This window comes from Anopheles merus, chromosome 2R (assembly GCF_017562075.2).
Source record: "Anopheles merus strain MAF chromosome 2R, AmerM5.1, whole genome shotgun sequence".
NCBI lineage: Eukaryota > Metazoa > Arthropoda > Insecta > Diptera > Culicidae > Anopheles > Anopheles merus.
In genome coordinates, this window is record NC_054082.1 from 45,494,093 (window position 1) to 45,507,522 (window position 13,430).

The 13,430-nt window shown below is 42.3% G+C and overlaps 1 protein-coding gene across 1 annotated transcript in view; it reads left to right on the forward strand.

The window, feature by feature from the left end:
* Window positions 1-13,430, forward strand: part of LOC121588079 — a 55,106-nt gene that overhangs the window by 19,934 nt on the left and 21,742 nt on the right. Inside the window, exon 2 of the mRNA XM_041905629.1 lies at window positions 13,257-13,309. Coding sequence (XP_041761563.1) covers window positions 13,257-13,309 — 53 coding nt within the window. The remainder of the gene's footprint in view (window positions 1-13,256; window positions 13,310-13,430) is intronic.

Below are 13,430 nucleotides of genomic sequence, written 5' to 3' on the forward strand. Positions count from 1 at the left end.
AGTTTATTTTTTCCAATATCAAAAATTATATTTTTCTTTAATTTTTTCTAACAAATTAGCTTTAAAATTGCCAAGCGCAAAAATAACAACTTTATACATTCAGAATAATTTTTTCTGGCATTCTATACAAATGATGATGATGATGAATACCTCCTCTTAAAAGAAGGCTAGACTTTTTGGCTCCTGCTACAAATAACAGCTCCAAAATAAACGCCAACCTTCATCATACCTTCATCATATCGAGCTGTAAGATTAGTTAAAAGCAAACCAACATTTAAAAAATGATACAAAAAACATACACACTCACACAAACACGTACGGTTTGGCCATCTCACCCCACTGAAATGTACCGTTGTTTAACCCTTGTTAACAAAAGCCTAAAGGGTTGTTGCTTGCCCATGAGCCGGACAGTTACGGATTTGTCCGTGCCTTGTTTGAGTGTGCCCCGGAAAAAGTAACGCAAAAGTTAAAAAACAAAAACCATCAAAACATTGCGCATCCAGCGTGTCGGGTGGCGCCCCGAAGGCGTATCCCGCGCAAGTGTTGAAGCGTGGGACGTGTAGACACCGATCGGCTTTAGATTTTCCGTCTCCCTCCATTACGTTCCTACCCGCCCAGAGCGGTCATCGGGGGAGGAAAAGAAGGACGCACGAATGGGGCTGGCAGCTATTTGGATGACTTTTCTTTATGCAAATTTCCGCCCTACAACAACTTTCATCACGCGACGGTGATCCCGTCCGGTTCGGCTCCGCATAAGCATGATAGGTTGCGCCAGCGAACCCCACGTCAGAGCGAAAATGCAGAGAGAACGGAACGAAACGATACATAAAACGAGAAAAGCGATGCAAAAACGTAAACACACATACACACACACAAATAAAACAAGGGAGATGCTTGGGTGGCGTGGTAGGGGAAGAAAAACAAATTTAATATAAATTCATTTGCCACGGCAAACGGCAGCGAATATGATGGCGGGATAATTTATGACCACTTCCCAGAAGGGCAAGGGCTTTGTCAATTTTGACGACCACGTTTGTCTGCACCGCACGCCACGGACTGCCGTTGGTGCTGCTTTGTCGGTGACGAAAACGTCACGGAGTAAAAGCTATGGCAAAGAAAAACTTATAAACGCCTCGTGAAGAGCCGGAAAGTATGAAACAGCGGTTTTGCAGTGTGAATAAAAACGGCAGTAGCAGAATTGTTATCTTCAGCTGAGTGGTGGAAGGACGTAAAACATCGACGACGTTAAACCGTTAAAAAAACCTTCAGTTAAGGTTTCTCTTTCGACATAAACCCTTCTAAAACGAGGACGCTCTTTCTTAAACACAGGCAATGTCTTCTTTCGCAAGACCATGCCAGCACATTCATTGAAGCAGGGAAAAAGACTGAATGTGATATGCCTTCAAACTGGAAGCTGTAACGAAAAAACTTGGCCCAATTTTCTTAACTACGCAACAATGAGGTGCACATTTATGACCCAATTGATGAAGTTGTTGTCGTACCACCGGTACGGAACTCACTCATCTCCCTGGACCGGGAAGTAGCATCCCCATTTGCACCCAAAAACTCCATTTAATAGCTTCCCTCCATTAAGGGCAAATGAAATGATTACGACGATTTACGCGCTGGTTGGCTGGGAGGTACTTTTTGTGTGTGCCGTGCTGTGCAGCGTGTACGGCCTTCAATATTATGTTCTGTTTTTGTTTAGTTTATCCTCTCCGCCCAATAAACAAAACCGAAAAAAGCGCACGTACCAAAATCAGACCACCTTCACGCTTCGGCGGCCTGGAGGTGATATTTCGTTAACAATAACCATGAACGGGACAAGACACACATGAAGTGTCCTGGTAGACGAGTGACGCATCGGAGCGCCGGAGTGGGCGGATAACTGGGAGTTAATGAAATTACTCATAACACTCCGAGCAAACGGCGGCCACCCCCAGGAAAAAAAGTACCCTCAACATGATGATGGCACAGGGAAAGGAGCGCAGTAATAGTGGTGGTGCCGTTGTGGACGAGGAAAGCAATAAAACAACTCAAACCCACTTGCTTTGGTCCGGCGCACCGCTGAATGTCGTACGATTCGTTCCGGGCTGTAGGATCGTGCTGACTTTATGGTGCACTTGTGACGGCAATGCCGAATGTGGAGGGACTGGCTGCTGAGGGTTGTAAAATTGATTGCATAATGGGAGAGAAAGTTGTAACATTTTACGATTATTTTTATATTACTCCTTAAGCTGTGTATGCGTGCGTGTTGTGCGTTTTGTATGTTATGCGAACGGCGGGAGTTGGTAGAAGAGCAGCAAATCCCACGCAACAGTGTGATGAGGGTGGGAGAGCGTAAAGCACCTCCAGAGTAGCTTCAACTTTTCAGGTCCTTTTGTATGCAGCTTGCGCACTCGTATGGTCGTACTTGTTTTATGTCATTGTAGCAAACTGATTTTATCCACGCTGGCGGGCGTTCAATCTGTGCAGCAATCCGATCGGGGTTGCTGAGCCGACTGGAATTGATTTTAATGGATCTGGAAAACCCAACAGCCCACAACCGTGCACCGCTCACAGCCAGCTTGTACACCGTACTCCAGTAGGGAAGCTTATTCAAATGAGATGATACATAGCCAGCCACACGTTCCGGAATGCGCATCGAGTGTGTACGGGGAGATGAAAGTGTGGTGTTGCGTTTGAATTTACACCGAACAAAAGCGACAGATAGGAGAGACTCCACCATTACCTTTCCATACACTACCGTTCGCACATCGGTGCCGTTTCGGTTTGCCCAAAACTTGTGCAAATATTTAACCCTCAACACTACACTTGTGAGACATTTTCGAGCGCTTTGCTATACCCCGCCGACCATTGAACGAGTGTGCACATAGAGTGTTCTTCAGTGCTTGTGGAGCCGTTGGACAGCAATCCTTGCTACCATCGTTTCATGTGTGGAGGGAAACGCCCCGTTCAAACGAGGAAAGCTGTTTGCTTCAAAACGTGACAAAGACAGACCGATGGGACACTTATCCTTAGCCATGGAACCAGGGAAAAGGAACGAACGTACAAAAGTACAAAGCAACACACAACGGGGTTTCCCACTAGCAGCTACCTTTGTCATAGACATACAGGGATTGTTTTTTGCTGCGGGCCAACCAGCCAGCCTGTAACCAAAGTCAAACAATAATCTGCTGGAATGGAAACGAAATCAACCACAAATCTCGCACCGATGCGCTTCCCGGTACCGGTGAATTGGAAAGGTGTTTGCGATCACCTCTCAGCAGATGTAACCCGAGTGGTACGTAGTATCTCGAAGCGTGGCGGGAAAATTATTGTATGCATGAATAATATTCACTCAACCACAGCACTGGTACCCCGTGCATAATACCATCTGACATTCTGTAGGAAATTTTGCAAGCTTTCAAATACGTCACCATCACCAACAGCAGCTAACGTGTATACGTGTCTTTTAATAAACATCAAACAAATCACGCTTGATCACGTTCGGTCTCATTCGCAAGGATCACTTTTTTAAAGAGAGACGAGTTCAGCTACCCCGCGGCTTGCTTCGGGCGAAGCGTCGAAGCGTCACTTCAGCAACGATTGTGAAACAATATTGCATAACCAGCAGGCGCAGCAGACGGCCGGTGCCGTGACCGGGATGCTGTTGCGTTTGATTGCATAAGTGATTTTTTACGTCCGTGCTGTTCCTTGCTGCCAACGGCCGTTGCGTGCTTGATCTGATTTCTCGCGGCTGGTGACTGAACTGCCATCGTGGTATTGCCTAGCCGGCGGATCAACAGCTAACCCGGTGTGTATGAATAATGTACGGAAATTTATTGCACTCAAAACAACCACCGGTAGCAAGTGCGATGGAAACGCGAGCTTCCTGGCAACTGCGCATAAGATGTGAGAAAGCTACCACTGTACCGAACGGGGAAATAAATACTACCACTGCCAAGCTACCAAAAAGCAGATCTTAAGCATGCTTCAAAACATTGTCGGTGCGCTGGTACGCTTCAATAGGGCAAGCACGATGTGGCAACGGTGAGTGAAATATGAAAAATATGATTTGATGAAAAGGCACCGTTCTCGACGGCGATGACGGTGATGACTGGCAGCCAAGATTCTTACGTTCATATAAAGCACTTTGCTACACACAAACCCATGGAAACACAGCCATACATATACATACAACAGCACGGCGATAAATCCCGTCTGAAGTGGTCTACCCACGGAACTCATACAAAAATAAACAGATCAATACTTGTCGTCGTTGCTTTGCATTCTGCTGCCATAATGTTCTTCGTACTCCGGCACGACGAAATGCTTGGTACAGTATGTCGATGCAGTACGTAATAGTGGAGCATGTGGGTTTTGCGGGATCGCTATCTTCTTTGCCTTTCTTCCAACGAACCATTCAACAAGAAAACAGAACTCTCCAAATGCTTCAACCGTTCCGGTGTTGCTTGTTTTAATTTCTTTTAAGCGGTTAGCAAGGGACGAAACCAAATCGTTCTCCTTTCCTATCGTTTGCAAAACCCACACACATATTGTTGGGCTACTGGCGCACAAAGCTAGCAGACAGCGGGAGAGGAATGTGTGAAGGGTTGAACCGCTTCATAAACTATTCACTACACATTCTGTTAATTTCTTTTTCAACATTCTCTCACCCACACTGCCCCATCATTGCTCGTTTGCTTCGATTCTTTGGCCACTCCCGCTTAGCACCGTATACCAGTGGAAATGTGGCCACCACTTTACAGCAGGATATAACACGATGAAAAAAAAAAATGGAAAAAAAAAATCACTGGTTAAAGCATCGTTGCTTCGTGGCAGCTTGCTATTCAAAGAGGCAGTTTTAACCACTTTAGAAACGAGTGCGAATGAAATACGAATATTGCCAAGCCATTTTCACTCCATTCTCGTGTCATTAATCTTTTTGTTTTCACTTCCTATGTGCTGCACACTGCATGTGGGTACACGGTGCTTTATGAACATGATAACATTCACCTATGTAGGGTAGGAGTTATGTGTTAAAAGATTTTTATTCCATGTGCACTTATGGAATTACTTATTTGCTCTTACAACGCAGTGAAAAGTGCACAATAACCAGTTTTTACGAACAGCGAGTTTTTGTGCGATAGCATGACTACAATTCGATCAATTTACATTGCTTTTTACTTTTTTTATTCTTTGAAACATGACAACTAAACAATTTCAAAGTGGAAGTGGAATTTCTATTTGAATTTAAGAAAGTGGAATCCATGAAATTTTGATTAAATTTCCGTTGCTTTATTTATTTCCCAACATTTTTTTCGCGGTTTTACGGAAAATGCTCATGAAATAGATTAAAATACTCAATGTATGAATTGTGCAGGATGCTATTTAAAATATTTGTAAATTTTTCAAATTTTTTACACCGTTATTATACGTCTTATTACGAAAAAACAATTTATGGTCGTACCATTTCTATAAAGACACCTCGAAAAATAGGTTTTTGTACTAACTAATGTATTCAAAAATAGCTCAAAATATAAATAACATACTTTAGGAAAGTTTCACAGAAAATGTTTTTTTCCGAACTTTTTAGAATGTCTTTTTATAACTTTTTTAAAGGTTTTATGAGTTTTATAATATTAATTATCAAAATTTCAATTTTAAAAGCATAAAAAATATAGTATAAAATCCTTCGCATGTAACGAATGTTTTGAAAATACAAATCAAAAAAAGGTAAAATATTTTCAAAAGTTAATTTTAAATTGTAATAGGAACCTTATTAGTTTTTTTAAATAACGGCTCAATACTGAAGACACAATAACCTCAACAACGAATTTTTAACATAATCCAAATGCTTGCTACTGTTACATACGTAGTTAAGAATTGTAATCCTAGTCTGATATTTTTTGTCTCCCACCACCCACTTCACAATTGATGTTCTCTGTATTCTGTGTATGATAGTATTCTGCACATTTCAAACATTCACTTTTTTATCTACTATTTCCTCTGAATTTTTCACAAATCGCGAAGTCGTCCATATTGTTATGATTGGCGCTGTATTTTAAACATGGTTTATGGTCTCAATAAAACAGTGTTAATAAATAGAATAACGTCACAATTAAACAAAATATATATTTTCTGTTTCCGAAACAAAACGAACATGGCGCTATATCTTGGTTGAAATTATATTTACCTTGTTAGTTATGTTGCAAAAATACTGATGCAAAGCGGTTAGGTAACTTAATTTGAAAATTTTAATTACTGTCCTCATTCCTGGGAACTTTCAAAGCTTGATGCAGGTGTTGAAGCATGATGAAGTTTATGCGAAAACTACGAACACACGGATCGTTCGGAAACCCAAAACGACTTCCAAGAAAAGGCTCCTAATTATAATTCCAATTATCTTGCGAGCTTCTTGGTCCAACGCCTCCAGCAGCAACCTGATACGTCTTCTCGGTATCGTTGCAACATTTCGCTAGTAGACAGACTCCTACCCAACGGTGTGTATCGATGATCGGTATCGTGCTGTCAGAAATCAATAAGAACTCATGCAAAATACGATCCCCCCCCCCCCTGGTGGGATGTGGTTGTCCTTCAATGCTGTAACAGCGCGAAATCAGGTTACCGTTCAATCAGATTACCCGCCACCGGAGCCCGATAGTACGCCCGCAAGGTAGGCAACACATCACCACACCACGAGCAGCACTGGTCGAAAGCTTTGGGATTCAATTCCACATCCCCACTGCTTGTTCGGTGTGGTTGGCTACATAGGCTGCTGAAAATAAGCATACCCTAACTCATTTACACCTCCCGATAGCACATTGCCCACTGCCTGGAGCGGAACGTACTCGGTCTCACATATTATCACGTCGGGTTTACTTCACCTGCCCGCATCACGCCGGTACACCCCAAACCGGAACCGCTCACTGCACAAAAACGCGCCCCACGTGGGGCACCCGTGGGGTGGCAATTTTACCGCTAATTAAAGTAAATTAAAACGCTCATTAGAATTTTATTCAATTACCGCACGCCAAGTCAGCATTCCGGGCTAGTGTTCGAGCCCCATCAGCCATTAGTCAAACCGCCGGAGTCCAGCATTGCCGCCGGTCGGTCGCCGACCACATGAAGGCCACTGCGAAGGCGAAACCGTTGGTGCAGCGATTAAAATTAATTATACTAAACCATTACCCGGGAGTGGTCGGCTGGTTGCGGGAAAGTTTTGTACCGACTGGCAGCGGGCCTTACCCCGTGCTTCTGGTAGCCAAGACGGCTACGCAGGTCCCTGCAGCTGTCAAAATATTGCTTCATTATTTCACCTCAACATGCGGTCGGAGCGGAACAGTGCTCGCGCTGGTCCGTAACGGTAGCAACTGGCCGCGTGCTTTCACAACATCTTTCAACTTACGGAAATTTGTTGAAAAGGTACTGTGTAACAATGTGAAACTGGGATAAGAATCCATTGTATATCGTGGTAAATTCCCCAATGCCTTCTACAATTTTGAGCCATCAGCATGAATTTAGGATTGTGCTACGCTTACGGTAAAGACATCTCCTTTGAGATACAGAAGCATCTTATGCTGCCTAGAAGAAGCAATTATTAATTTATTATGTTACTGAAGTGATTTATTTGCTTGAACAATTGTACTGCTGAAGATATGTTGAATGGTAATGCAATTGAATTTTAATACATTTAGTTTTCAAATTGGCGTTGTGCTTTCGTGTACGTTTCAATCACTTGAAAGTATATTTATATTGTTTTGCTGGTTTTGTTCTTCCTGCTAGGACTATAAAACTGAAATGCCTTATTCTAATTTCATACAATTCATTTTTTCATTGTTCATTATTCATTGTTAAAATATAATAAAAATTCATTCACCGAAATAACAGTGCAGTGCGTGATAAAATGCCTGAAGTTAATTTCTATAAGTTTCGTTGCATAATGGTCGTAGAAACATCATAACAATAGAAAAATAATTTCACTCGTGTAAGTTTGGTATTATACTTAAATGTTTTTTTTTTTTTTGAAAATCCTTCAAAGATATTGATTATTTTAAAGCAATGGAAAAGTCCTTTTAACATTTTTACAGAAATTCTTGTTGAGATAAAGTACAATTGTTGATGAATTGTTTAAGTTTGAATTCATACCATATTACCTTTTTGAAAACATTAATTACTTTAAAATAAACTCGTACGTATAAGTATGCTTAGCTAGATTCTTAATAAAATTCTTAATTGATTTAACAATTTCGTTACACTTCAAAGTAATCACAACTTCAACCCTGAACCCAAAAGTCACAGTAATGTCTCAGGATTATCAATTTACCACAGGCTGCCAATTTCTAGAAAAGATCATTTATTCGCATTTATTTATTTAGCATTACTGTTGATATATAGGAGTCTACGTGTTTTATCGAATAAAGTTCGCATCTCTCCGTATATCTAAGCAGATGCGATCTCGCTTTACATTCTTCTCGTTTCATTCGAGCAAACAAATTTTCAATTCATTTATGTCTTGCAATCCCCTGTTCTTCGCCAGCAACCCATGCGCCGAGAGCGTTACGCTTCATTAGCTTCAAATTGAGATTGCTACATAAATCCATCAGCAAATGAGCTCGCTACGATTCAAGCTATTAGTACGCTGTTGTGTTTGTCCTGTTGCGCTCCACAGCAATTGCCAGTGCTAATCTCAAGCATAGCCACATCGAGCTCTTGCGCTGGAAGTGCAAAGAACATGGGGCCACGGGATGCCGGGCGGTACGAAACTCAATTAACGGACGGCAAAACTTTGGCCATTCCATCTGCCGCAAAGTTTTCGCTTTGTAAGGAGGTAAATTATACCGCGCTTTGAACGAAAGGTTTCACCCCTGATTCAAGCATTCCAAAACCTGGGTTATCGATATCATCTCATCCGCCCTAGGGATTTGAGACAGTTATGTAGCAATCGTTGTCAAATAGCGAACTTTCTTACTTCTAATGTAGCCATCCCTCGGGCAGGAGATTTGCTCAATGTTTACAGCAATCCTCATCCTACAAGTAATGCTTACAATGGCAAAGATAAAACAATGTTTTTCAAGCAACCAACTCAGCAAAAGAGAGTGCTAAAGTGTGTGTGAGCGGCTGGAAATATCAACATAAAATCGCAATTTATTGCAGCAATTGTGTTAGAATCGGGCGTTGCTCATAAAGCACTCTCTCTCTCTCTTTTGCAAACTTTGGTCATTTTTCCCACTGAAATACGCTGATAATAGCGCAACTGTACTGCAAAAGATCGCCTTCAGGAACAAGTAATAAAAGTGCTTTACTAGCGGTATTGTACGCCATTTGCCGACTAAAATCAATCATCCGACCAGGACAGACCGAGGTACGGTATCTTGATCTCGTTAAAAGTTACTTTTGCCTCATTAGCGAAAGGTCGTCTTCCTTCTCGTGTTACGGCTTGTTTGGCGTGAGTAATTTTGTGTGGCACCGACTAGTGTTGAAGCGCGATGAGTGCAGCACAACTCGGTACGTTCTTCACTTGATATCAGCTACGACGAATCATTGCCTTGGTTCACGTTACATTGTGCTTTAAAATGTTGCTGTATCTGAGTACTTATTTACACAAACCAGTTGCGAGTTGCAAACAGAACCATTTTGTCGTTTTTACTTTAATTTTAACCAATTCAACGTGCATTGATTTTTTTTTGCCAGACAAATAACACGGACTCGAACTGTGTTATCTTTTGCGGCCTTGAACTTACATTTGAAAACTAAAATATTCTATAAACTGCGTCATTTTATTAAAAACTTTAAATTTGTTGGCGTACACTTTTTCAGTCCCAGCAGATTTGTAGAGTAATCAAACTTTAACTCATATTTCACCCATATTACTGATCCTACTCCTGTTGGCTTTCACAGTCGACACAAATCATGAATTTTGAACAGGATAGTAGCATCATACACAAGCGCAAAAATTAATCCATCCGAAAGTTGCATCACAGCGTACAGCCATGTTGTAGCCAGGCGCGCCAACGTTGACTGATGCGTTGCAGTCCCGTGCGAGGGGATGCTGAAAAAGAAAAATACGCAAAAGAGGTAACAGCACCTATCACCACCAGCTAGTACCGATTATCCTTGAAAGCGTTTGCCTTCTCGGAAAGGCCAGCACTTTGCCTTCTCGGGCAACCTAATACCATTAAATCAAATCCCGTCATCTCATCGTGGACCGAACCTTCGCCTCGTCCAGCATTCATCTCGAAGTCACGCTCGATCAAGCACAAACTCCACGGGGCTGTCGTATCCTGTGGTGCAACGCTATCTCAGCGCAACGCGTCCCCTGCCTGGAGCCATTTTGCAGCAACATGGCACGGCGGACAGAAACGGGCTTAAGTCAACCCATTTTATACGGTAGAAGTTTTCACCTTCTTCATGCTGCCTAGCACATGACGGTCCGCACATGGCAATGGCACATCATTCCTGTGCCCGAAACTATTCATCATCTTGGCACGCGCTCGACGCGGAACTGACTTTATTCCCTTCTTGACGATTACCACGGACAAATGTAGCAGTTTTCTACCAATGTCTTCTCACCTACGAGTATACTAAAATATGACCAACCTGCGTAAATGCAACATGCGGGAGGTGTGCTCTCGGCTGCTGTGCTGAGAAGAAAATTCGTCTAAAGCCTGCGTGAACCGGAGGTAAAGCGAGAAAAATCATACCCAGCACACGTTTTCTTTCTGCCCAATAAGAAAAAAGCTCGTCTTGTTGGAGTAAAAATGCTGAATAAGAAAATGGTCTCGATGTTTTTTTTTGCACTTCTTTTGCACATTGTTCCTTTGGCACGGACAGAAAAGTAGCTCCGTGTCGAGACGATGGGACGTGATTTGAAATTGTTACCCACTATCCATACCAACTTTGAAACCGACGTGAATTGAAAGGGTTTTTTAGCCAGTTACAGAAAAAAAACGAGAAAACGGTATGGGATGGCAAGTGAAATGTACTAAAGTACCTGCCAGACCTAAATCCAAAGAAAAACGTGCGCAACGGATCCACTCGGGCCGCGTGGAAAGCAAGGCAGAACTTTTTTTTGTCCGTTAAACAGGAAGAAAATGGTTGGCAAAAATGGCTCTCCTCATCGATCTCTTTCTCTCTTCCGAAAGATTGTTTTCTTTACCATCCCACTTCGTAAACAGTGCGGGGGTATTTCGACCCCATAATCAAAAGATGATTGCTAATAAAAAGGAAATTGTATACCGTAAAATTATCGCATAAAACGGTGCATCGTGGATTGCATTTTACCGATCAGTTGCTGTCGACCGTGTATACCGGGATCATTAGTGGTGAAATTTATCCCTACCAGCGTTGCCTGTACCAGTTAAGCAGTCAATTTTGTTGCAGCTGACGTTGAGTTTGAGCATTGAAATTCTCTGTAGACATTATAACCCGACATCCATACTACCTTGTGCATACTAGTTGCCAATTTCTGAAGTCAAAAGCCAATGAATCCGATTACGAAAATCTATCATATTCATATTCATATATTCCCATAGTATCATATTCCCTTATTAGCCGGTCTCATGGTACAGTCGTCAACTCTTACGACTTAACAACATGCCCGTCATGGGTTCAAGCCCCAAATAGACCGTGCCGCCATACGTAGGACTGACTATCCTGCTATGGGGGGAAATCAATAAGTCACTGAAAGCCAACCCCACAAGTGTGTTGGCAGGCCTTGACCGGCATCGGTTGTTGAGCCAAAGAAGAAGAAGAAGATCATATTCCCTTTCGTTGTATGTAATGTTGTATGAAACGTTTCTGATAAAGAGAGCCTCTGACATTCAATGTAGTAAATATTCAATTTATTTGCATTGTTTGCCTTGATGGTTATTCAGTGATTGAGCCTATTTAATTAACCTAATACATAATGCAACTATAGTCGGTCGAACTGGCATGTTTATCAATTATATACCACCTTGGAACAATTCTGTGAAATTGTCAAATAACCTTAAGTCATGGCAACAGAGTAAGTTTTCTCACAAAACATTTGAAATAAAGTAAATTGCTTCAATGGTTTGAAAATACAAAAACGATACTAAATTAGTCATTTTAAGGCTCTTACATCAGAAAGTTACTGAAACCAAAATACATGTACAAAATCACATTTGTTGTAAAGCAGTACACCCTAACGTTACTATTTGCAAACACCCCAAATGAGCCCGCATAATAATGGTTTAATATTAAAGATAATCTAAAATTAAGGCAGTCCCAGTACGACCTCGTGGCTCGCAGCGCAGCACAAAGTGTGCAGATTCATACAGCTTTCCTTCGGAATGACTATATCCTTGCTCGAAGCACCGTCCTGAATGTTTGTTTTCAACCCCGTTCGTCTGACCCACCTACATTGTGTCCGTTGTCCAACCCCTTCGCGGGTGTGCCGGAAATGAAAAACGAACACCCTCACATACGGTGCTGTGCAAGGAAATTTAAAATTAGTTTCTTAATTAACATCAACCATCGTTCTGGCCATCGTTAGGCTTGGCTCTTCCACTGGCCAGATTGGGGGGCCGGCAGGATTCGGGTCAACAATCAGCCCTGATGTGCCGGGCATAAAATACCAATCGTCCGTACGATTCCCTTTTCCGAGCAAATTGAGAATGGAAATTGAAAATCTCGTTCTTCTCGCATCAGGAAAGATCTGCGCCAATGTGGCTGTGGTATCAATCACAACCAACGTGTGCTTGCTTTTTTACTGTTTGCGTTCGGTTGGATGTTTGTCTGTCTACCGAATGATCTCTTCTGATGTGCTGCCGGGGCGGTTTTTGTTGGTTACGAAAATCGAATGCCACTGGCTGACCTACATTCCTCTGGAAACTGGCACTGGAAACCAATCATGCAAAATAACACCCACAGCAACCGCCACCGTTGCGTTCGGTCCCCTTCTCACCTGTATCGTCGATATAGGCTGCCATGCATCAATCATAGCCATTGTTTTAGCGCTTTTTTCCTCGCCCCAGTTACGCCCAAAGCTACGATAAAGCCAGTTCGTTATAAAGGACGAATTTTCACCCATCGATTATCTATTAACCTACACACGCGAAGCTACACACTGTGCCAGGGACATTCGGTTTATGGCTTCATCATTTTGCTAACCGAATATTTTTGCTCCACCCCAACCATCCACAAACCTACAGCACAGCAGCTAATCCGATCATTATTTCTCTTTTCTTTCCGGTTTATCTTTCTATCTCTATCGCTCGCTATCTGTCGACGCTGGATGGTCGATCTAACAGACGGTTCCATGCCCTCCATAGCAAGCATAACGGAAGCTAAGCCCAATCCCAAGGTAAGTCCTTTTTCCATTCTGTCTGCCATCGCGTTTTATGGGGCATAAAAGCAAAAGAAATGCGTTCGAAGCATCATTTGGAGCAGAGAAAATGTTGGATGAAAAATTTTGGGTTCTTGAA